Raw genomic sequence first — 26531 nt, 5'->3', positions numbered from 1 at the left:
ACTGAAAAAATTTTCATAACACTTGGCATTTGTGTTTGAAAATAAAGCTCAAAGACAAAGTTCTGGAATCTCCGAGTCCCAGCTGGTCCCACAGGCGATTCCTCCCCAGCAAAAAACCAAGAACTGAGTTTCTGCAGCTCAGGCCTGGGGACAGCGATGCAGCTGGGTAATCCCACTGCTCAGTCAGGTGAGTAAGACCTGAGCTCAGCACTCCCCACACAGCGTCACCAGCACATCCTGCAGGTGGAGAACCTGCTTGTGGCCCTGTGACTCATGTCCACTCACCTCCACTTGCCTATTCTCTCTGGAGAAAGGACTTACAGGCAGTACAAGCTCAACTATGTGTGGGTGAGTTTAACTACAACAAAACTTTCCGGACTGTGCTCATTAGCTTAAGAATATCAGCATAAAGCCACGTTCCTGACCAAAAAGGATACTGTCACCCAGTGACCCAATCTTGGGCTGCTAAACTGTAGCCAGACTTGACCACCTGGCATCTCCAAGCCTACAAGGGCAGCTTTCTCCTGATTTTGAAGCCAAACTGGAAGGGGAAAAAAATGAAGTGAGCATCTGTGAGACCAGAGCAGAACCCAGTTTCCATGTCCATCAGACTTCTGGGTGCCATCTTGCTCCTGGACAGTCCCTGCCCTTGCAGAGCTGTGTGGGGACAGACAAGTTCACAGGTGATAACAAAACACTGTGTCATGCACAGTTTAGGATACAATAAAGACAAGGTGCTTCTTATTCCTGGCATGTTCTCACTCTGACCTAGAATGAGACATCAGCCCGGCTCCTCTCTCAAGCCCTCTAGAGTTAGTAAGTTAGTAAACTTGAAAACAGGAAAATCACTGAGAAAGTCAATGAAACAAAAAGCTGCCTCTTCAAAAAAAAAATCAACAAAATTGATAAACCTCTAGCAAGAATGACAAAGATAAGGAGAGAGCTGACACAATCAGCCACATCAGATATGAAGTCAGGGCCAACACTACAGATCCTGTAGCCACTAAAAGGTTAATAAGAGAGTTCCACCAACAACTTCAGGCTACTAAGGTTCAACAACTCAGAAGAAATGAACAAATTTCTCAAAAACCACAAATCACCAATACTCAACCAAGATGAAAGAGACAACTTGAATGGTTCTAGAACCATTAAAGAAGTAGAACTGGTCATTAAAAACCTCCTGAGAAAGAACTCTCCATGCCCAGGTGGTTTTACTGAAGAATTCTACCAACCAAAGAAGAAATAACAAAAACTTTTACAATCTCTTCCAGAAAATAGAAGAGGACCAAAAACCTCCCAACTCATTTTATATATCATCTTTTTTTTTTTAATTTATTTATTTATTTTTTTTCATTCTTCCGAAGCTGGAAACGGGGAGGCAGTCAAGACAGACTCCCGCATGCGCCCAACCGGGATCCACCCGGCATGCCCACCAGGGGGCGATCCTCTGCCCCTCTGGGGCGTCGCTCTGTTGCGTCCAGAGCCATTCCAGCGCCTGAGGCAGAGGCCACAGAGCCATCCCTAGCGCCCGGGCCATCCTTGCTCCAATGGAGCCTTGGCTGCGGGAGGGGAAGAGAGAGACAGAGAGGAAGGAGAGGGGGAGGGGTGGAGAAGCAAATGGGCGCCTCTCCTGTGTGCCCTGGCCGGGAATCGAACCCGGGACTCCTGCACACCAGGCCGACGCTCTACCGCTGAGCCAACCAGCCAGGGCCACATTATCATATTAATACCCATGTAATATTGCCTTGATGTAAAAATAAAACAAAACAGTAAAAAAGCAAGAAAGAAAACTACAGACCAGTATGTCTTCTGAACTTAGATGCAAAAATATCCTCAACATAAGCAAATCAAATGTAGCAATGTCTAAAAAGAATGATGCACCACAACCAAGTGGAATTTATTGCAGACATGCAAGACTGTTCAACATGGGAATGTCCAAGTATCCTCCATAGCAACAGGGTCAGCAATGGACCATGCAGCCTCCTCTGCCTCTCTGACACCCGTGTCAGGACACCGCCAGAGCTAGGTGGGAGTGTAGGCCTCACTCTGGCCAGGCCCCCCGCCTGGCCCCTACTGGATCATACCCCAGCATGGGGGCATGGCCCCTAGAACTCCACGGTCATATTGGATTTGTGCAGAACTCTTTACACAGCCAATAGAGAACAGCATTCCTTGACTCACTGCTGAATTAGCACCTGAAAAGTCAGGACAGAAGCACACAGGTCCTGTCCACATGAGAGACCTCTCAGAGGTCTGGAATCAAGTCTCCTTGTATTTTTCCCAACCAAGCTGGATAGCGCACCAGTCCTGGTTGGAGTCAAAGAGAAGAGGTACTGCCCAATTTCAACATGCTTTGTGAATCCAGAAAGTAATGAACCAGGAACACCCATGTGTGTCCTTGAGCAGGGCAACTCCTGCTCATCTTGGCTCGCTCTGCTCAACACAACAGACTGAGCCTCAGAGGCTTTCATCCACAAACAAACACCACCCAGAAATAGCACATCATGGAAAGAGAAACTTTGCAAGGCTTTTTGAATCTTTTTAACCTAAAATATATAGAAACCTTCAGTTTTTACTATAAAACTTACGTGATTCAGCTCCTTTTTACATTTAAGCTGCCCTTAAATGTTTTGAGATTAACTTGGAACAATCTAAATATAATCAAGTTTAACTGGCTCTGAAATTGTGAGTCAAACGGGTGTCATCTGAGCTCAGCCCTGGTGGGCTCAGTGCATGCATACAGATGTGCACAGATGTGCGGCTCTGAGGAGTCACGTTGCCCTTCCTGACTCTAAGTAACTAAGGTGGAGATAGACCCCAAAAGAAATTCATGCAAGAAAGTCAAGTATCCTTAAACCAGCCCCCCTAATAAGCAGAAATATTGATCCAATAATCCCAGGGGGAATGAGCCAGGGGGAATCTCTACTGGGGCTCAGGGTCCAGAAGAGGCTGTATACTCAATAAGAGGTATCATACACAGGTGGAATAAGGCCCGCGACTTCTCTACCCTGGGAAGAGGTGCATGTCAAGTGTGCTAGTGGCTCTTCTATTTTTGGGAGGCCAACGGAGCAGCTGCCCCTGGGCAGTGACGGTAAAAGCAGGTGCAATACAGGCGCTCTACCCTCCTCCACAGTCCCTCCCGTGAGCCTCACCCCCACAAAGAGACACTTCACTGTCACTGCAAGTCTTCCCAGCAGAACTCGGGGATGTTCCACAGCTCTTTCCATTCCACCCTCCCTTCTACCTGGACAGAAAGACCTGCAGTTTCTAGATCTGCCTTCATTCTCACTGTCTGTAGATCAACTTTAATTTTTTTTTCAAGTGAATTATCTCCTAGACTTCCACCAAAGGCAATTCTTTGAGTTCTCTTCACACTTTCTTAATCTCAAAATGAGCCTCTTTTCATTCTGTCACATTCACACTGTACCCTGCTGGTCTGAGCAAGTCCTGTGGGTGCTGCAGGTGTGTAACTCCCACAGCAGGCAGTGCGGAGACGCACACAGGACTTGCTTTCTTAGAAGGGAGCCACACTCTATCCACCATTAGCCTCTAGAGACAGGACACTCAAAAAAAGGGTGGGCAAAAGGGGGCGATTAAGAACTGACAAAGTAGCCAAATTCCATAACTGCTCCACCCTCCCACCTCTCCAGCCAGTGAGGGGGACAGCAGAACCCACCATAGCTCTTCCCAGCTTGGAGCTTCCAAACTGTGGCCAGTTCCACTTTTGAGGTGGAAACAGAGAGACGCTTTCATGCGTGACTCCTACCCCAGTTCCGTTACCCAGACTCTCCAAGTTTTCCCTTGAGTTGCCTTATATCTTTCAGATTGGAGCAAGCAAGATTCATCTTAGGGCTTTTCTTTCTGTCTTAAGAGCACTTAGATACCTTACAAATAAAAGCAAAAATTACCTTAAAACCTCCCACAATGTTTTACTGTGATATTGAACTTTTCTTGTACCTAGTATAGTGCTCCTTTACTCCAGACAAATGGAAATATTTTCAATAGATCTCTGATGGGGAGCATTTAGTTCAGTGTTTCTTTCAAATATCCTATCACCAACTGATGTTCAAAGACATTCTACAATTGCTAAATTAAAACTGCAAACTTGACAGTGGGAACTGCAGGTATAAGAGCATTAAGTGGATTTAAACCACAAGGACACAGAGTTACAGTTGCCGTGTAGCAAAGGCACTGAGCAGTGAGGTCAGATGAGGAATGTCACAGAGTTGTGACCAAATGCCAAACAGGGAAGAAGCTCACATCTTGCACTAGGGAGCTATGGGGGTGGCTTCCTATCCCTGTCCCGGCCTAGGACCTGCAGGCCTGCACAGGACTCAGGAACTATGGGCCTACTGCAGATGGCAACCATCAACCACCTGAGTCCAAGCCTAGCCCTGCATCCCAGGGGCACCATGTTCCCATACAAATGTGGCTAGGAGTGTATGCAGTGAGGTCACTTCTCAGGTCAAACATGAAGATATCAATAATGCCTTGTTTCTGGTAAGAGAAGCCTGTTCCTAACAAGTATAAGGATTATAATTGCTTTTTCAAGCTCTTAAAATAAATTGGATTCCTAGAGGACACATGTGTACTTCACTTCAAATATAATTTTTTTTTCCTCCTGAAAAATCATAACACTGGGAGTGAGGAGTCTGAGTCTGGGAAATGACACGTGTCACCTGGAGACAACTATGTGGCAGTGATACGCAGGGGCAGGAAACAGTCTTACATCGCATCGGACGTCAGAGGATTCCATGTAACAGAGCTTCTGTGAAACAGTGAATGCTGCACTGCCGGCTGATTTTCGTTGCCTTTTCACTGCACTCGAGACACCAACTGGCCGTTAGTCTCCAGAAACAGTGGCCCGAGTGCTGACTTCCCACAGCCTCGCCTGGAAGCTGTTTCACTCTGCTCCCACTCTGACTTGGAAATCATTCCTGCTTCCGCCCTCCATCTCCACTTCCGCTCTCCATCCCCACTTCTGCCCTCCCTCTGCCCCCACTTCCACCTTCCTCGAAACCCTCTTCCGCCCGCCATCCCCACTTCCGCCCTCCGCCCATTCCGCTTCCGCCCCACTGCACCCCTACCACTGCCCCACTGCCCCACTGCCCCACTGCCCCAAGCCTGCATACCTGCACCAGCCTCCAGGCCTCGCCAATGACCGCATACTGCAGGCGATTCAGGACAAAGCCGTCAACCTCCCTCAGGACCCTGACTGGGGACTGTCCGATCTTCTGCATCAGGGTGTGAGTCCTGTCCACTGTCGCAGGGGCTGTTTCCGGGTGCGGGACCAGCTCCACCAGAGGGACATGATATGGGGGATTCACCTTATGAGACACAGTAGAGACGGTCAGCAGACAGCTGGGAAGTTTGGGAATCATTCTGCAGACCCTGTACACCTATGTGGGGTGGTCAGATGGGCAGAGCCCTCCCTGTAAAGGCCCCTTGGATTCAGAACCCCATGACAGCAAACTGGAGAAACAGAGTAATTCACAAAGGAGAGAGAAAAAGAAACTCCAGCACCAGGTTGCATGGCTTTGTTTAAAGAATCATGTCCAATATAGGAGTTAAAATTTGGAGGTTCTGATCACCATCTTTTACATTACAGCCATTCCTAAACCCCTGACCTCTATGGGATTTCACTATTACCAATCCCGACCACACTGCTGAACCACATCTTCCCAGGACAGTCATTGCGGGGCCTGCAATTCTACTGTGTCTGTTAGGAACTGACAGCATCTTCCCAAAATTTGGCATTACTTTAACTTTCCCATGTTCAGTCTTAAACATTGGCCACCCCAGTCAAAACTCAGCTATCTGTGTGAATCACACCGCCCCAGAACCCCTCAGCAGCTTTGATCTGAGTTCAAGGTCTATGACAGGAGAGTCTGTTTTTGGGAGCAGGCCCTGATGAAAATGTGTCCAGCCCAGTACTGAAACATTTGGCTCTGGTTTTGTTGGTTGACTTCGAGGAACCATTCTTGAAGATTCCCAGAGAAAATTATCGGATGTCCACAAAGCTGCTTGACACAACCCGACTAACCTCATGCAATGCAGTCAACTGTTTCCCAAGCACTGCCTGTAGGTTGTTTTTCCTTTATATGTGGGTGAAAACTGGTAGAAGTGCATGTTACCAAATAACAAGAAGCTTTCATTTTAAAATGATTCCCAGAAGGGCTTGTCAGCTCCCAGGGCATTAGCACCACCAAGATGCTGAGATCTCACATAGAGTACACCTCCCACTCCAGGCCCACATTTATAATTGTGCACTGGACACTTTCCTTTGGACATCCCACAGCCTGGCATAAATTAAACTCCCGTCTCTCCACCCCAACATGTGTTACCTTTCCTCATTCCTCTTCCTGGTAAAAACACCCAGCTTAGTACTGTGAGAAGCATACTTGGTCCCTGCCTCTCACTCACCTCACCCACTTCCTTCAGTGACAAAGATCCTCTCAATTATATTCATATCTTTCAAAAAATTCATTTCCTCTGCTATACCCTTGGCTCAGGCCATCATTTCCAACTCCAATACTCTCCTCTCCTCACTGGCCTCCCTGCCACTGCCAGGTGACCCTCTGCAAAGTGGAGCTGTCAAACCCATAGACTGAAAGGACAGAGAGGAGAGTGATGACTGCCAAGGGCTTTGGGAAGGAAATGCAGCACTGTTCAATGGAGACAAAGTGTCAGTTTTGCAAGATGAAAAGAGTTCTCCACATGGATGGTGTGATGGTTCACATCAGTTTGAATGCTTAATTTCACTGCACTGAACACTTAGAATGGTTAAGATGGTAAATGATATGTTATGTGTATTTTATCACAATGAAATGCTTTTTAAAAATTAAAAGCAGGACCCTGATCATACCACGCATAGCTCAGCAATCTCCAGAACCCATTATAAAACTCACAGCTACATGGTCAGGCCCTTTGCTGTGTCCCCAGGCTCCAGCCGACAGGCTGCTGGGAAAGGACTTCCAGGTGCCTGAGGGCTTGGATGGGCTCATTCTTGCCCATCCAAGGTGTCACAGCACCTCCTCCTATGACAAGGGAACTGATCCTTCTTCCAAGCTTAGAGAAGGGTCCTGACAATCATGACAGGTACTCATTAAATTTAAGGTGGTACAAATTAAGAGAGTAAAGGACAGGAGAGGAAACCACTGAATAATTCTACTAAACAGGAAAGAATGAATGGCCACTTCCTGAAATGTTCTTCCCTTCCCGACAGGCACACTGGACGGGCCTTCTGCTATTGGTCTATGAAGAAGATAGAGGAATAGGCCCTCAACAAATGAGGAAAAAAAGTAAAAAAGGAGTGATTGCTTTAAAGGTTAAGCACACTGGTGCCTGGGCTGAGCCCCGCTGGAGGCACAAGAGGCAACTGTGACCCAAGGCTCGCTGAGATCTCAGGTTGAGCTGGGTGGGGCCAGGGCCCTTCTCCATTCACCTTGTGAAAAGCCTTGTCTGAATCTGGAACGGAGCTGGAGGCATGTGATGGGGTGATAGCAGAGCCAGACACAGAGACCTGTTTATTCTCTCTGCAGCCGATGAGAGAAGCTAACCTCACAGAGGCGAGGCAGGCTGTCCCATCTCCAGAAAATCCACTCACATCCCACGGTTAGGGCACTGCTGTCTAGGTGAACACCTCCTCATATAACATGGGTACAAAACGAAGAGATTCTTGTTTGCAGCTAGTTCAGAGGGTCTCATCTCTCAGGATTTGATAAATTACATAGTGAAATCCCTTCATCAGTGACAAACCCCCACCTTCTAAACTTGCCTTCCACAGAGAGAAAAAAGAAAAGCAGCCCCTGGAACCAGTAAGCTGGCAATCTACAGGACACATGGACATATGTGTCTCCATAGACAACAAGCCCAGAAACAGACCACTCTGATGACCACCGCACGGATAACCACCACATGAGGGCAAGCGGGCTCAGGGGAGGGAAGATACATGCATGGCACCGAGTGTTAGATGGGGGCACCCTAGGCCCCTGTTTAGGCTGGCAAGACTACATCCCAGCAGCGGTCCAGCTCCAGCCTGACTGGTAAGCAGGTTAGAGCTGTGCATTTGGGAGCTGCTCCCAACAGGGTCAAAATCCCTGTGGGCCAATGTGTGTCCTTCCAAGGCAGCCCCATCTATGAAGCACTGTAAGAGGCAAGGTGCACCGAAAGCACTGGATGCACTAATGAGGCCCCATTATGGTTCCATGGGACCATCATATCCCCAACTGAAATGAGGAAGGAAAAAGAGGAACCTTTATAGAGAGTGGCTGAAACTATCAGAGGAAGTGGGCTTTCTTATTAAGACTGCTGACATAGATTCTAAGCACCAAGAGAGACTGCACCAAACTCGCCCTTCAGGCAGTCATCTGCAAACACTGCCCCACTGCCAGATGGCTGTCCCCAAGTCCTCCACACCTCTGCAGGGAAACAGGCAGAAAGGGAAAGGCAGCATGAAAACATCAAATAGGGAGAATGCTGGGATGCGGACAATGGCAGCATTATCACCCCTCTAGCTGCATGGGTTACTCTTCTCCCTCTAAATCCCATTTCAACTACCTGGGTGCTGAGTGAGCATTACCACCCACCAGTGTGGAGACGCCCATTGGAAAGGTGCCCTAGAGAACATGGGTGATGTCGAAATGCACTGGCAGGTGGCCCTTCTGTGCAAGGGTGGAGACAGCAATCTTTCAGGGCATGAACAGGCTTCCTCTTCCTTTATCCTGTTCCCTGTCTGGGCAGAGGATCCTTGTGCCAGGCACTGAGCTGAGGGCAGCAGCTAACGCTCTGAGCCACTCCTGTCTGGCCATAAGTGCCAAATAGAGAACACAGCAGCTCCTCAAAGGTCACCAGTGGCTCTGGGTTCTGTAGGTACTACTACCAGCCCACCTCAGATCGAATTGTCCAAGATGCCTTTTCTCCTCTCCAGAGGTCAGCGGACTGGTCAAAAAGCAAGTTACACCAGCACAGAAGAAACAAGGATGAAATTCCAAACATGGTCAACCTTAGTAATTTGATTTGCTTCAGATAATAGTTTTTTTTAACTTTTTTTTTTCTTTACAGAGAGAGAGAGAGTCAGAGAGAGGGATAGACAGGGACAGACAGACAGGAACAGAGAGATAAGAAGCATCAATCATTAGTTTTTCGTTGCACATTGCAACACCTTAGTTATTCATTGATTGCTTTCTCATATGTGCCTTGACCGCGGGCCTTCAGCTGATGGAGTAACCCCTTGCTCGAGCCAGCGACCTTGGGCTCAAGCTGGTGAGCTTTTGCTCAAACCAGATGAGCCCGCGCTCAAGCTGGTGACCTCGGGGTCTCGAACCTGGGTCTTCCGCATTCCAGTCCGACGCTCTATCCACGGCACCACCACCTGGTCAGGCCAGATAATAGTTTTTATTTAAAATAATTTATAAAAGGAATAAGAGGTTAATTTTTACAATGAGGTCTAAACTGACTTTGACTATGATGTCTGTCTTTGATTAAATAAGTAAAACTGAGCAATATTGAGATGGTATGGGGGAAAGAAATGTCATTATTACTCAATAGTCACTGACAGAGCAACTGGTAGGAGGCACTGTGCTATTGAGACAAAAGAAAGAGAGTAAGGCATGGGCTCACCCACTGGTTTAAAATTGAACAGATGTGCCCTACCCTGCTAGTTCAGTTCGTTAGAGCATTTTCCCAATAGGCCAAGGTTGCAGGTTCGATTCACAGTCACAGCACAAACAAAAAGCAATCAATGGATGCATGGATAACTAGGACAAGAAATCTGTTTCTCTCCTTTCCTCTCCCTAAAATAAATAAATAATTTTTAAATGGAACAGATGTGGTAAGTTTTTCTTAAAATATTTTTTTATTTAAGTATAGTTGGGATACAGTCTCACTATCAAATATATTAGTTTCATGAGTACAATATAGTGATTCAACATTTTTATCCCTTACAATGTAATCACCCCAATAATTTTAGTAATCATATGTCATCATGTAAACTTATCAAAATATTATACCTATGATCCTCTCCAACTTTTTTGTTTTTGTTTTGGGAGAGAGGCAGAGAGACGGACAGACAGGAAGGGAGAGAGATGAGAAGCATCAATTCTTCATTGCAACACTTCAGTTGTTCATTGTTTTCTCATGTGTCTTGATGGGGGGCTATCACAGACTGAGTGACCCCTATTCAAGCTAGTAAGCTTGGACTCAAGCCAGTGACCTTGGGCTTCACACCAGCAACCTTTGAGCTCAAGCCAGAGACCATGGGGTTATGTCTATGATCCCGTGCTCGAGCCTGCGACCCCACGCTTAAGATGGGGAACCCACGCTCAAGCCAGATGAGCCTTTGCTCAAGCTGGCAACCTTGGGTTTTAAACCTGGGTCCTTTGCATCCCAGGCCTGACGCTCTATCCACTGTGCCACTGCCTGGTCAGGCCCTTCAACTTTTCCATTCCCTCCTCCGGCAACCATCCCTTTGGTCTCTGTTTCTATGAGTCTGTTTCTGATTTGTTTGTTCATTTGTTTTGGAGTCATGTGGGATTTGTCTTTTTAAGTCAGACATATTTCACTTAGCATCATACACTCTAAGTCAGGGGTCCCCAAACTATGGCCCGCGGGTCGCATGCGGCCCCCTGAGGCCATTTATCCGGCCCCCGCCGCACTTCTGGAAGAAGCACCTCTTTCATTGGTGGTCAGTGAGAGGAGCACATTGACCATCTCATTAGCCAAAAGCAAACCCATAGTTCCCATTGAAATACTGGTCAGTTTGTTGATTTAAATTTACTTGTTCTTTATTTTAAATATTGTATTTGTTCCCATTTTGTTTTTTTTACTTTAAAATAAGATATGTGCAGTGTGCACAGGGATTTGTTCATAGTTTTTTTTATAGTCCGGCCCTCCAACGGTCTGTGGGACAGTGAACTGGCCCCCTGTGTAAAAAGTTTGGGGACCCCTGCTCTAAGTCCATCCATGATGCTGCAAAAGACTAGATTTTTTTTTTATTCTTAAGTTTTTGAAAAACCGTATTTTCTTTCATAATGGCTGTACCAGTTTACATTCTCACCAGCAGTGAATGAGGGATCCTTTTTCTCCACAGCCTCTTCAACACTTGTTATTGCCTATCTTGTTGATAATAGCCAATCTAACAGGTGTGAGGTGGTATCTCATTGTAGTTTTGATTTGTATTTCTCTAATAGCTAATGAAGATGAGCAGCTTTTGTTGGCCTGTTGGCCATATGTATGTCCTTTTGGGAGAAGTGTCTGTTCAGGTCCTCTCCCCGTTTTTTAATTGGATTGTTTGATTGTTGCTGAGCTTTGTGAGTTCTTTATATAGTTTGGATATTAACATCTTATTGGAGCTGTTGTTTGCAAATATTTCCCATTTGGTTGGCTGCCTTTTTGTTTTGTTGTCAGTTTCTTTTGCTGTGCAGAAGCTTTTTAGTTTTATACAGTCCCATTCATTTATTTTTGCCTTTATTTTCCCTGCCTTTAGGGTTAAAGTCATAAAATGTTCCCTAGAGCCAAGGTCCATTAGTTTAGTATCTGTTTTCTCCTATGTAACTTATTGCTTCAGATCTTATACTAAGGTTTTTGATCCGTTTTCAATTATTTTTTTGTGCAGGGGGACAAACTGTAGTCAAATTTCTTTCTTTTGCATTTGGCTTTCCAATTTTCCCAGCACCATTTATTGAAGAGGCTTTCTTTTCTCCCTGGTGTGTTTTTGGCTCCTTTATTGAAGATGATTTGTCCATATATATGTAGTTTTATTTCTGGGCTCTCAATTCTGTTCTATTGGTCTATATGTCCGTTTTTCTGTCAATACCATGCTGTTTTGATTATTTTGTCTCTGTAGGATAATCTGAAGTCAGGTGGTGTGATATGTCTGGTTTCATTCTTTGTTGTTTGGGGTTTTTTTGTGACAGAGACAGAGAGGGACAGAGAGAGGAACAGATAGGGACAGACGGGAAGGGAGATAAGAAGGATCAATTCTTCATTGCAGCTCCTTAGTTGTTCAGTGATTGCTTTCTCCTATGTGCCTTGACCGGAGGCTACAGCAGAACGAGTGACCCCTTGCTCAAGCCAACAACCTTGGGCTCAAGCCAGTGAACTTGGGTTCAAGCCAGCGACCTTTGGGCTCAAGCCAGCGACCATGGGGTCATGTCTATGATCCTACACTCAAGATAGCGACCCTGCACTGAAGCTGGGGAACCCATGCTCAAGCCAGATAAGCCTATGCTCAAGCTGGCTACCTTGGGGTTTTGAACCTGGGTCCTCTGCATCCCAGTCCAACACTCTATCTGCTGCACCACCACCTGGTCAGGCTGGTTTCATTCTTTTTCCTCAGGATTGCCTTGGTTATTCAGTGTTATTTATGGTTCCACACACACCTGGTGATTTTTTGTTCTATTTCTTAAAAATAACGTGATTTTTAAGGATATTACATTAAATTCGTATATTGCTTTAGGTAATATGGCTATTTTAACTATGTTGATTCTGCTGACCCAGTGATCCCTCCACTGGGAATCTACCCAAAAAACTTGAAAACATTGGTACATAAAGACACTTGCACCCTCACATTCATTGCAGCATTATTCACAGTGGCCAAGACATGGAAACAACCAAAGTGTCCCTTGATAGAGGATTGGATAAAGAAAATGTGGTACATATATACAATAGAATACCACTCAGCCATAAGAAATGATAATATATTGCCATTACAACAACATGGATGAACCTTGAGAATATTATGCTGAGTGAAGTGAGGAAATCAGAAAAAGCTAAGAATTATATGATTTCACACATAGGTGGGATATAAAACTGAGACTTATGGACATAGATAAAAGTGAAGTGGTTACTAGGGGACGGGGTTGTAGGAAGGGGAGGAAAGAGGGAAGTAAAGAGGAACAAATATAAGGTGACAGAAAACAATTTGACTTTGGGTGATGGACACACAATACAATCAACAGTTCAAATGCTATAGAAATATATATATCTAAAATCTATGTACTCTTATTGATCAATGTCACCCCAATAAATTTAATTCCCTGAATAAAATTTTTAAAAAGATTTCTTTTTTACGGCTGAGTAATATTTCATTGTATACAGATGCACCTCAACTTTTTTATCCACTCGTGTACTGATGTCTATTAGGTTGCTTCCATATTTTGGCTACTGTAAGTAATGCTGCAATAAATATAAAAGTGTATATACTCTTTCAAATTAGTCTTTTGGATTTCTTTGGGTAAATACCCAAAAGGGGAATTGCTGGGTCATGTTAGATCTAGTTTTAATTTTCTGAAGAAACACCATACTGTTTTCCACAGTGGCTGCACCAGTCTGCATTCCCACCTGCAGTGCAGGAGGGTTCCCTTTTCTCCACACCCTCACAAGTACTTGTTGTTTGTTGATTTATTGATGAAAGTCATTCTAACAGGTCTGAAGTGATATGTCATTTTGATTTGTAGTTCCCTGATGATTAGTGACACTGAGCAAGTCTTGTCGAAGAACTTAGCAGGTATGTTCTAAATAATTTGATTTAGTGGTTGTTTTTCTAAACTGCCTCAGAAATGAAAACATGGGTTAAACACTGCAAGTTCTCCAGCAAGAGCCTTACACTTCAATGAAGCCATCAAGTAACAATCGAGTAAGAACTTTACAGTTTCTAAGGGTTTTTATGGACACTGAAATGTCACAGAGCAAAGGCGTGATATGCTTCATGGGCTGTGGTATTTAGGTGCTTCAGTTAAGGTCCTCTTGGTGCTATACACCTGTATTTGAATGGTAACTGAATGTGACTGGTTTTATTCTATGTTCTATGTGTTTAAGTCTCCTTATTTCATAATCATTCTTCATACATCCCACTATACTTCAGTACAAGGACATCTAGACACCTGAACCACACAGTCCTGTGACTGATGGTCCGAGCTGTCCGTCCTCACAGCATATAAAATCTAGCCAATATCTGTGACTTGCTCTTTTCCTTCACCTCCTTGCACCAACCTAGGACCTCACAACTCTAAACTATTCTTGCTCAGAAAGAATGTTGCTGCTCTCAATTCCAGCAGCCCCCAGCCTCACTTGGGGTCAACCACACATAGATGGCAGTCCCAAGTGCTGGGAAGCGCTGCCCCGTCTCTGAGTCATGCCCACCCACCCTCCAAAGGCAGCACCTCCACTGCCCTGCCGTGCTGCTCTGTGCTGGGCCAGTCCCAGTTCTGCAGAGTAATTCTGTTTCTCCAGGACCCAACTCTTCCCGAGCCTTCCTGCTCCCCACCCCCACCCCCCCGTGATTCCCCAGGTATATATGCTCTTCCATGCCCACAGGTCCCCTCACGATTCTATACACCCCATGCTTGTTCTTGGCCTAGGGTCTTTCTTACATTCTTTCCCAGTCTCAAACATTCTTCTCTCTCATCAGCCCAACCAGATTCTATCTGGTCTGCCCTGTCTCTTGGTGTAGCCTCTCCCAAGCCTTAACCTCCAATGGCCTTTTGGTATTTAGGGTATGGCCGAAATCCTTTACTGTCATACTTCTGATGACTGGAACCAAGCTAGCTTTTCTGTCCTAACAGATCACCCTGGTTCTCCCAGGTCAAGCTGAGCTCACAGCTGGGACTCAAATGTCCACCAAGTGATCCCTGAGTCCCCTCTCTGACTTCTCACACTAATACATTAATCTCAAGATGTACTGAATGCTTGCATGCCAACTTTAAACTCATTGTCCAATACGCATCATAATGCAGACCTAGTGAATAAGTTTACCAGTAACTACAATGAACAGGTAGACAAGACCAACAAGAAGGAGGGGTTCCTAATGAATCAAAATCTCAGGAGTGAGACTCAATCTGCATTTTAGCAAAACTCATCCTACAAAGTAAAGTACAAGTGACCAGATCTATAATATCCTACGCTGCGTACACATTATTTTAACATAGATTTTTCTTTGGTAGGGGAATTATTAGTTTAGTATTGTTTGTCTTTGGCTTGACAGTGAGTTACTTGAGGGCAAATGTCTGTAAGGTTTGCCAGTTCTGTCCATTATGCATTAGGTACAATGGTACAATCCAGAAAATTTTTGTATAAAATTCTTTATCCAACTCTCTAAATATACTAAAAACCATTAAGTTGTACAATTTGAATTTTATGGTATGTGAATTATATCTCAATATATCAGTTAAAAAATATGAATGGATTAAACAAATGTATTGCTCCCCCCCAAACCAAAATGAGATGCTATCAATCTCCAGGTGTGACATACTCACAGGATGGGCCACAATGCACTGCTTCACATGTGCCAACCCAGCAAACAGCTTGGAAGGCAGGAGGGTCGAGGTGGAGCTGCTAAGGACAACGTCATCACCGATGAGCCCATCTAGCTGAGCAAACACCTTCCTCTTCAGTCCCAGGTCTTCTGGAACACATTCCTGAGGAGGACACAGGCAGTCACGACTCATGATCACTGCACTCAGGCCCTGGGCACAGCATATCAGGTTCTTTCATTCCAAAACTGAGCCAATTAGAAAACCACAAGCAACCTTTTAAGAAAAACAAAAAAGCTTCTCAAAAATATGATAAATCTTGATATGTCTGGAAACTGGGTGATGCCTACAAGAGAACTGTATGTATTCTCCAGTTCTGTGATCTAGCGATTTCACGTCTAGGTATTAATCCAAAGAAATACAAAACACTGATTCAAAAAGACATATGCATCAAACCCCTATGTTTGTAACAACATTATTTATGATAGTTAAGATATGGAAGCAATCTAGGTGTCCATATAGATGACAAAGGCAACGTAGTACATATATACCTTGGAACATTATACAACAATGAAAAATAATGAAATCTTGCTACTTGCAACAACATGGATGGACATATAGGGTATTAAGCTAAGTGAAAGGAGTCAGTCAGAGAAAGACAAATACATATGATTGCACTTATAAGTGGAATCTAATGACCAAAACAAATAAGCAAAACAGAAACACACTCACAGATATAGAGAATAAACAGAGGGGGCAAGGGGTTTGGGTTCTGGGTGAAAAAGATGAAGGTAATCAGAAGTACAAATTGATAGTTATAGAACAGTCATGGGGATGTAAAGTACAGCATAGGAAATACAGTCAATAATATTGGAATAACTATGTATAGTGCCAGGTGGGTACTAGACTATTGGGGGATCACTTCCTAAGTTATATAAATGTCTAATCACTGGGCTGTACACCTGAAACTAACATAATATTGTATGTCAACTGTAATTATAAAATAAATTTTAAAAATGAAAATTCTCATAATAAAAACATCTTTCAACTATATGGGGAAGAGGAGTCTACAAACAGGACACACTCAGCACCTCAGACAAAGTGCTATGGACATCAGGAGTGGCATCACCACATTCTCCCGTCTGTTATCTTTATGAAATGAGCAAATGTGTTGGCTCCATAATTCCCCACTGGCTTATTGAACACCCATAGCTAACTGGAAATCCTTTGGAAAAATAACTTTGTTTTTAAAAAGCTAAAATTACTTGAATAAGAATTGGGGAGGAGGATAGAGATGCCTATTTGGATTAAATATTGCAGATAACAACCATACTGAAATCCTCATCACGTACAAAGCTGGGCTGGGAGATGACACTGTCAAACACCCAGTGCCAGCCGCCAGTGAGGCCTGTCCCTGGGAATGGGCTGGCTGTGAAGGATCCCTGCTTTGGACTCACGCAGAATGGGAGGATGCTCGCTGCTCCCATCCTACAAGTATGAGAGGCATCCTTCTCTGTCTGCCACCAAGAGCTCCGGGAAATCACACCAGGGGCCACTCTAGCCAAGGTGGTCCCCCTCACTGGCAGTCAACAGGCCCTATGGGGGAACATCATTATTCTCAAGATCTATCCCCTAGTGAATTTAGGATCGTAGTTCTCAGATGTAGTCCACAACCATCAGCATCAGAATCAGCATGGTGCTCGTTAAAATGCACATTCTCAGCCCTGGCAGGTTGGCCCAGCGATAGAGCATCAGCCTGACATGTGGAAGTCCCAGGTTCAATTACCAGTCAGGGCACACAAGAGAAGCACTCATCTGCTTCTCCACCCTTCCTCTTCTCCTTTCTATCTCTCTCTTCCCCTCCCGCAGCCAAGACTCCTTTGGAGCAGAGTTGGCCCAGGTGCTAAGGATGGCTCCATGGCCTCCCCCTCAGGTGCTAGAACGGCTCTGGTTGCAATGGAGCAATGCCTCAGATGGGCAGAGCATCACCCCCTGGTGGGCATGCCGGGTGGATCCCCGTTGGGCACATCCGGGAGTCTGTCTGAAGGCCTCCCTGTTTCTAACTTCAGAAAAATACCAAAAAAAAAGTTTTTTAATGCACATTCTCAGGCCCTCTCAGACCTACTGAATCAGAGTCTATGGGGGTGGGACCTAAGCATCTGAATTTTTATCAAACATTCTGATAATTTTTTGTTCCCTAATAAGGTTTAAGAGCTACCATTCTGGCCCTGGCCAGCTGGCTTAGTAGATAGAGCATTGGCCCGGCATATGGATGCCCTGGGTTCAATTCCTGGTTAGGACACACAGGAGAAGTGACCATCTGCTTCTCTCCCCCTTCCTCTCCCCCTTCTCTCCCTCTTCCGCTCCTGCAGCCAGTGGCTCGATTAGTTCAAGCGAGGGCCCAGGGTGCTGAAGATAGCTTGGCACTGAGGATAGCTCATTGATCTAAGTGTCAGCCTCAGGAAATAATATGAGCTCAGTTGATTCAAGCATCAGCTCCAGGCAGGGGTTGCCCAGTGGATCCCAGTTGGGGTGCATGTGGGAGTCTGTCTATTTCCCCTCCTCTCATTTAACAAAAAATACAAGCCACCATTCTGAGGTGTGGGTCCAAAGTGTGGTGTGCTACCCGATATATCCTCAGGGCTCTGTCCCCTCCCCTCCCCCATGAAGGGTATGCCCTGATTAGTGTGTTAGCACTGCAGTATTAGAAATAGCATGAACACCAGCAGATAACCAGATGAGTGGAAAAGTGGAAGTGCAATACTGAAGTACCACTAGGAACTGTATGAAAACCTCCCTCAAAAATAAAGAAAATATTTTCAGGCCTGATTTAATAATATCTAATAGTTAATAATAATAGCTGATGTTTTGAAATCAGCTGTGTAAATATTATGACATGAATTCCATTTCTATATCATCTACAAGATTTTAAAATTTAACTCAAAGGGCAGGGTATTAATATTGTATTTGTTTATTCTTTTTAAAAATACAATCAAACCATGTGAAATTTTATGAAGAACAAAAGGTCATACCATCAGCACATCTGAAAGATGGAGAAAATGGAGTCATTTAAGAACTGTAAAGCCCATTGTGTTAAATCCCCTTATCAAACAGGGAAAAAGGCTACAGTAGCAGGCTGGTTGTATTGAGTAATTCCTGGATCAGTTAAGTCTGCAAGTTCGGTTAAGTTTAAATGAAGCCTTGTAGTAAAGCCAGAGACTAAGAATGATGCAGATACTGTGTAAGCTAATAAAAGGGCCCTTGTGAATGGCCCTATTGTGAGCCTGCCATGCAGCTTCTCCTCTGAAACTCTATGCCTTTCTTCAGATCGTCTGATTATCAAAGAGTCAAGAAAACTTGAACCCAAGGAAACCCAAACCTGCATTTTTAACGGCACATCGGCTTGAAGTTTTGTGGTAGTTGTTGTTGTTGTTTTTAATAGTAACCCAATTGTGATCAATTTGCTGAGCCAGGGTTATGGTGCCTCCCTTGTCTGTGTCAAGCCTGGAGTTCATTTCCGCTCTTCATTGGGGAGCTGACCCCCCTGGTCTGAGAGAGGAGTCTGACCCACCGTTAATCAGGGCCTTCATCACTTGCGGTGGATTACAAAGCTAAGAAAGGCTACCTGCTTTCTCTCTGTCCTCAGGGGACTGGGAGGAAAGGTGGGGAGAGTACAAGAATGAGCAGGCTAACAGCCTAACAGCAGAGCAGCCTGCTCTCTCTAAACCGCAGCAATGTGACTGGGTGAGCACACCCCACCCACCCCCATGCATGCTCAACTCTAGTGTCTTTCAGGAGCCTTTCTAGAGAAAGCCACCAAATGTAAAATGCTAGCAAAAGCTCCATCTCCACAGAAGGTAACTGGCTAGACTTTGCTTAATTAAACTCTGACAATACTTTCAAAGCAATGACTAGTGTTTTTCTTTGGTTTGTTTTGAGGTGGGAGGGAGATGACACCCTCATGTAAAACCATCCTGGTGGCATGCTCCAATTTTGACAAACAAAACAAAACTTTGGGGATGAGGAAAACACAGTGTAACTTTCCAAGCATCATAACTATTGCTGGTACATCAAAAGGAGGTCACCTGTGTCAGGCAGCCTCGGATGGTTAAGCAATGGCATTCAGTTTAAACACTCCTTTTTCCCTTCCCTTCTTGAAAAGTAGAAACTGAATGATAGTATGATAGGTATAACTTTAATTCTCTCTTACTTACATTTTTTTTTTTGTATTTTTCTGAAGTGAGAAGCAGGGAGGCAGAGAGACAGACTCCTGCATGCACCTGACCAGGATCCACCTGTCATGCCCACCAGGGGGTGATGCTCTGCCCATCTGGGGCGACGCTCTGTTGCAATTGGAGCCATTCTAGCGCCTGAGGCAGAGGCCACAGAGCCATCCTCAGTGCCCAGGGCCAACTTTGCTCCAATGGAGCCTTGGCTGCGGGAGGAGAAGAGAGAGACAGAGAGGAAGGAGAGGGGGAGGGGTGGAGAAGCAGATGGGCGCTTCTCCTGTGTGCCCTGGCCAGGAATCGAACCCGGGACTCTTGCACGCCAGGCCGACGCTCTACCACTGAGTCAATCAGCCACGGCCTCTAACTTACTTACATTTTAAAAAGTAAATCACTTATAAATGTCCCCATTTTACTGTTAGTAAAGCTTCCCTGTGACAGCATTCAACTCATTAGGGCTGCCTCAGAAAAGCCAAGTGGCCTCAACCAGTCAGCCCGGGGTCACTCCCGCAAAGGACCTGCTGGGTAAGATGAATGTCTGAGCTTCACTCACTTGCTGTGTAGCAACATGCATTTTCCAAAACAAATATTGTCACTGGGGAAAATTAAATTTCATTGATTTAAAAAAAGAAAAAATCAACTCAGGCATTTTAGATAGATGTCCTGTTGCTAGAAGACCTACATTTACTAATGTACAATGTCTGAGAATAATCTTCAATGTGCTTTCCAGAAAGAAAAACTAAGTTAGAAGACTTGAGCACCAAAGGCAGTTTACATGCAAAAAACTTCTGTCTAGCCAATTTTAGGAAGAAGGACAGGGAAAGAAAGATGAGCTCAAAATCCCTCTCGAATCTCAGCAGAGGGAAATTCTTTCTGAAGCTGAAGACGTAAGTGCCCTACATGGTAACTCTGTCCATTAGCACTAATCAAACCTCTGGCTTCCCTCTGTCCCTCTGTTTCTCACTATTTCTTCCCAGTGCTCAATCTTAAAAAATCAGGTTAATAGTCTGTGATGACTATACTTCTCAAGAAGTAAACATAAAACTATCAAAAAAAAAAGGGCAAACCTTGCTCTAGAAAAAACAGTATGTGTTAAGGAAAAAGAAAGGGAAACAGTTCAATATCACAGGCAATAAATTGCTCTATGCCCTGACCAGAGGCTGATCTTTTTCCTTAAAAATTAAAATAAAGTTTTTTAAAATGCACATTATGACCCTTAAACAGATTTTATAACAAAATAGAACAAATTATACCCAATCAAGAGAGAATTTGCCAAAGTAAAAATCAGTGTAGACCAAATTTAGGGACATTAATTCCTGGGGTTTAGGTATTAAGATTAGCAGGATTGCCCTGGCCGGTTGGCTCAGCGGTAGAGCGTCGGCCTAGCGTGTGGAGGACCCGGGTTCGATTTCCGGCCAGGGCACACAGGAGAAGCGCCCATTTGCTTCTCCACCCCTCTGCCGCACTTTCCTCTCTGTCTCTCTCTTCCCCTCCCGCAGCCAAGGCTCCGGGAGCAAAGATGGCCCGGGCGCTGGGGATGGCTCTGTGGCCTCTGCCTCAGGCGCTAGAGTGGCTCTGGTCACAACATGGCGACGCCCAGGATGGGCAGAGCATCGCCCCCTGGTGGGCAGAGCGTCGCCCCTGGTGGGCGTGCCGGGTGGATCCCGGTGGGGCGCATGCGGGAGTCTGTCTGACTGTCTCTCCCTGTTTCCAGCTTCAAAAAAATGAAAAAAAAAAAAAAAAGATTAGCAGGATTAGCCCTGGCCGGTTGGCTCAGTGGTAGGGCGTCGGCCTGGCGTGCAGAGGTCCCGGGTTCAATTCCCGGCCAGGGCACACAGGAGAAGTGCCCATCTGCTTCTCCACCCCTCCCCCTCTCCTTCCTCTCTGTCTCTCTCTTCCCCTTCTGCAGCCGAGGCTCCATTGGAGCAAAGATGACCCGGGCGCTGGGGATGGCTCCTTGGCCTCTGCCCCAGGCACTAGAGTGGCTCTGGTTGCAACAGAGCGACGCCCCGGAGGGGCAGAGCATCGCCCCCTGGTGGGCGTGCCGGGTGGATCCCGGTCAGGCACATGCGGGAGTCTGTCTGACTGTCTCTCCCCGTTTCCAGCTTCAGAAAAATACAAAAAAAAAAAAAAAAAAAAGATTAGCAGGATTACTGTGGTTTGCATTAAACAGCAGTCCTTTCTTGGGATGACCACATACGTCAACAGCTGTCCTAGTGAGGTTTCTATTCCATTCTCATTCCAATGATTTTTATTTGCACCTTTTATGAAATCATTAGTTTAGAATTGGGTTATAATGCTTGATGTGAAAAAGAATTATACAATTAAAATATTGCAGTTAAGCCTGCAAGTAGCATATAATTTTATGGCATTTCTAAATAATATTTCTCATGAAGAAAAAGTGAGATTTTTAAATACAAAGTTTTTACTTAAAGTACTGGAAATAGTATGAAACAAAATTTAATTAAGGCATCAAAATAAATTTTTAAGAAGAAAAATGTAAAATAGATAACAATGTGAAGGAACATCACATCACATTATATCAATCACTAAAAGCACTTATTATCAGTGAGGAATATTGTTAAATTCCAGCTGACCCTTCAGACACTGAGAGAACCCCTCAAGTTATTTTTTAAATAATTGGCTTTATATTGAACACATGTGATGCATTTACATCTGTGACCTCTAATTATAATATAGCAATTCTCAAAGCAGCAGAGAACTGAGGGAGAAAGTCTGTTAGTGAGGTTGAGGGGGGAAAAACATGGAAACTAAAATACATTCCTCTTGAGAATAATTTAACTTAATATTTTTAGCCAAAACACTTTGTTATTGCTATGAGTAAAAACAACAATTTGCATTCAATATATTTTGTTGCATGAGAACCAGTTTTAAGAAAATGTTCTAATTTTTGAAAATTCAGATTTGTTTCATAGTATAACACTAGTTTTGCTTACAACCATATACGTATATGTTTGACTATAAAATAACTTTATAGTATTTTGAAGAGGAATAGCATCATCTAGGCCAGGCAGACCGCATGTAGCCCCCTGAGGCCATTTATCCACCACCCCCCCCACACTCCTGGAAGGGGCACCTCTTTCATTGGTGGTCAGTGAGAGGAGCACTGTATGTGGCGGCCCTCCAACGGTCTGAGGGATAGTGAACTGGCCCCCTGTGTAAAAAGTTTGGGGACCTCTGAATTCTAGGCACTAGCTACCTGTATCTTGACTCCATCTGTCCACAGAGAAACCAAAAACTGAAGCCACTTATTCCTACAGTTGTGTAAGTGCAACATAACTTTAAAAAATTTGTGTTAAATATTCTAAAAGGCAGTTTTCCTCATCTTAAGGTGATATACTCTTTCTATTTGCTGGAATAAGATATTTGCTATAAATAAAAATACTTTTAAGAAAATAGGGCTTACAAACTTTGGGTAAGAATTTTACAACTTTTTTAGAAGAAATTAGGCTATCTTTATTATTTTAAAAATACAAATAATTATTTTTAAATACATTTGTTTTATTTAGCTTTGACAACCAGACCCCTTATGTTTGCCTCTTCCTGATTCCTTATTTATTTATTTATTTATATTTTTCTGAAGCTGGAAATGGGGAGGCAGTCAGACAGACTCCCGCATGCGCCTGACCGGGATCTACCCAGCACGCCCACCAGGGGGCAATGCTCTGCCCATCCTCAGCGCCGGGCCAACTTTGCTCCAATGGAGCTTTGGCTGCAGGAGGGGAAGAGAGAGAGAGGAAGGAGAGGAGGAAGGGTGGAGAAGCAGATGGGTGCTTCTTCTGTGTGCCCTGGTTATAAATCTTCTTAAAGAGTTAATTTTGATATTGATTCTCTGTACCTGACCTATTTCTATTTTATTGACTTCTGTTATCTTTATTATATTTTTAAATTTTCTTTATATTCTGTCCTATTTCTGATTTCTTAAATTGGATGCTTGGCTTATTAATATTTTGGGCCTTTTCTTAAAAAAATTAAAAAGTAAATTTTTTCAAGAACAGTTTTAGTTATACTCCACTTTTTAAAAAATTCTTTTTAGATTTTTAAAAATTTATTTATTTTTATTGATAGAGGGGAGGGGGAGAGAGAGAGAGAGAGAGAGAGAGAGAGAGAGAGAGAGAGAGAAGAGGGAGGAGCAGGAAGCATCAATTCCCATATGTGCCTTGACCAAACAAGCCCAGGGTTTCAAATCAACAACCTCAGTGTTCCAGGTCGACGCTTGACCCACTGCGCCCCCACAGGTCGGGCCCCACCTGTTTTGATATGCAGTATTTTATTACTGCTCAGATCTAAGTATATTTTGATTTTCATAAGAATTTTATTTTGTCCTGTGAATTATTTAGAAGTTTATTTTCAATTTTCTAAGCCTGTAGGGTGACTTTTTGTTTGTAATTTTTGTCTTAATTGCATTGTAGTTAGAGGAAATGGCTCTTATGATATGAATCCTTTGGAATTATGAATGCTGCACTATAATTTAGTACACAGGCATCTTTTTGTAAGTGTTCCATTTGTGCTTGAAAAGAATGTGTGTTTTTCAGCCTTTGGGTGCAAGGCTCTCCATATTCGTTCAGTACGTCAAGCTTATTGTGTTTCTTCCCTGTTCTAACGGAAAACAAATTTTTTTATTAATAATTGAGAGAGAGGCTACACAGTGCTAGGTTTGTCTGATTCTCTTTTATGATGTCAATTTTTTTCTCATTAAACATTATTTAATGGGTCTCAAAATTCTGTGACAGATTTTTGGTCAAGTTGTTTCCATGGAAAAGTACTGATTTTATAAACTAACAACTTAAAAACTGCCATACACGCAAAACCAAATGGCCCACAAAACAAACATCCTCCATTCCTTCTGAAGGGTTATGATGCACTGTAATCGGTAACTCATCTTTTACTATTAAACTTAAGTGACCAACTGAGACAAACAGTTCTGAGATTGCTCTTCCAGGACTGATTAAGACTGGGTAGCGGGCATGGGGGACAATATTCATGTAGCCGTCTGAGGTTTCTGGGCAGACTTGGTGACTTTGTCAGCTCCAGCTGCCTTCTTGTCCATGGCTCTGATGACACCCACAGCAACTGTCTGTCTCATGTCATGAACAGCACAGCGGCCCAGGGGAGGATAGTCAGAGAAGCTCTCAGCACACATGGACTTGCCAGGAACCATATCCACAATGGCAGCATCACCAGATTTTAAACATTTTGGGCCATCTTTCAGCTTTTTCCCAGAAGGATGATCCGTCTCCCTCAACTCAGTGAATCTGCCAGCCCTGTGAGCTGTGTGACAGTCCAGCACAGGTGCACAGCCAGCACTGATGTGGTCTGAGTGGGTCAGGATAGTCACCTGAGCTGTGAAGCCAGTTGCTTGCATTGGTGGATCATCTTTGCTGTCACCAGCCACACTCCTATGATGAATATCTTTGACAAGTACATTCTTAACTTTGAAGCCCACACTGTCCCTAGAAAGAGCTTCACTCAAAGCTTCAGGTGCATTTCAACACACTTGACTTCAGTTGTAAAGTTGACCAGAGCAAAGGTGACCACCGTGCCGGGTTTGAGCATACCAGTCTTTACTTGGCTCACAGGGACAGTACCAATGCCACCAATTGTGTAGACATCCTGGAGGGGCAGACGCAGAGGCTTGTCAGTTGGATGAGTTGGTGGCAGGATGCAGTCCTGAGCTTCAAGCAGCACGGCTGGAATTCAGGCTCATGAATATGAATTCACAAGTCAGTTTACCTTTCTCTCTGCTCCATGTCCTTCCCAGTGGGAAACCCTGATCAAGACAAGCTGCCCTCTCTTTTGCCTCAGCAGATAGGATATTTTTGTTAAATTTAATCCACCAGTTCACTGAGAATACAGCCTTTGAGGATCACAGGACAAAGGTCACTTTTAAATAAACACAAGACAAAACAATAAACAAATACTTCTATACTTTTATATTTGCCATCTTTCTAAATTTATGTATTTATTTTTTCTGAATGGGAGGTAAAATATCAGAACTGCTGTTAGCCGTTTCTGAGCATTTCTTTACCAGTTTCACCTGGCCTGGCAATGCAGGCGGTTGACGTCGTGATGCTACCACACCTCAGCTTGACTTGGATACCTCCTAGGAAACTTCATGCTTGTGAGGTAGGGAGGCCTCATTTAAGGATCTCAGGCTGACAGAACATGCCCTTTTGTACAGTGTCTGGTGAGGAGCACACTGCTTGGTTGCCTTCTGAAAGTTTGGTAGAATAATAAGGGGCAAGCATAGTGCTTCCGATAATTTATGTATGACCCTATGAGTGCATACTCATATTGCCACAGGCCAGAGTAGCCTTGGAAATTGAGGGCTAGGTTATGGCCAAGTGTTGGTATTAAGCACTATTGACACAGAAAAGATCACATAAGGACTGTTACATAAAAGGAACTCAATCCCATTTTTAAAGAAGAAATACATTTAAAATAAAATTAAATGACTTTGTTATTATAGACAGAATTATAAAAAAGTGTGGTTCTCCTCCGTGACATAGATAGAGAGATTGAGATAAAAAGGAATCAGGGCCCTGGCCGGTTGGCACAGTGGGTAGAGCATCGGCCTGGCGTGTGGAAGTCCCGGGTTCGATTCCCAGCCAGGGCACACAGGAGAAGCGCCCATTTGCTTCTCTACCCCTCCCCCTTTCCTTCCTCTTTGTCTCTCTCTTCCCCTCCCGCAGCCGAGGCTCTATTGGAGCAGAGTTGGCCCGGGTGCTGAGGATGGCTCCGTGGCCTCTGCCTCAGGCGCTAGAGTGGCTCTGGATGCAATGCAGCAATGCCCCAGATGGGCAGAGCATCGCCCCCTAGTGGGCATGCCGGGTGGATCCTGGTCAGGCGCATTGTGGGAGCCTGTCTGACTGCCTCCCCGCTTCTAACTTCAGAATAAATACAAAAAAAAAAAAAAAAAAAGACTTATAACACTGGCAAGCCTCTGAGGAGGCGTCTTCTGCTCAGTCACTAACAACTGGAGCTCCTCGGAGCTCAGTCCAGGGTGCGCTTCTCTTCCCAACAGCACAAAACC

At 44.4% G+C, this 26531-nt stretch overlaps 1 protein-coding gene across 2 annotated transcripts in view; it reads right to left on the bottom strand.

The window, feature by feature from the left end:
* CRYL1 (crystallin lambda 1) overlaps positions 1 to 26531 on the bottom strand; it is a 140632-nt gene that overhangs the window by 22795 nt on the left and 91306 nt on the right. The window contains exons 4-5 of one of the 2 annotated variants that reach the window (XM_066369222.1): positions 15255 to 15416; positions 5133 to 5327 (exon numbers count right to left, since the gene is read on the bottom strand). In XM_066369222.1, the coding sequence (XP_066225319.1) occupies positions 5133 to 5327; positions 15255 to 15416 (357 nt within the window). The remainder of the gene's footprint in view (positions 1 to 5132; positions 5328 to 15254; positions 15417 to 26531) is intronic. The other variant, XM_066369224.1, reaches the window with a different exon arrangement.

This window comes from Saccopteryx leptura, chromosome 2, assembly GCF_036850995.1.
Source record: "Saccopteryx leptura isolate mSacLep1 chromosome 2, mSacLep1_pri_phased_curated, whole genome shotgun sequence".
NCBI lineage: Eukaryota > Metazoa > Chordata > Mammalia > Chiroptera > Emballonuridae > Saccopteryx > Saccopteryx leptura.
Note: the sequence above shows the minus strand (reverse complement) of the source record. Positions and strands in the feature narration are given on the sequence as shown.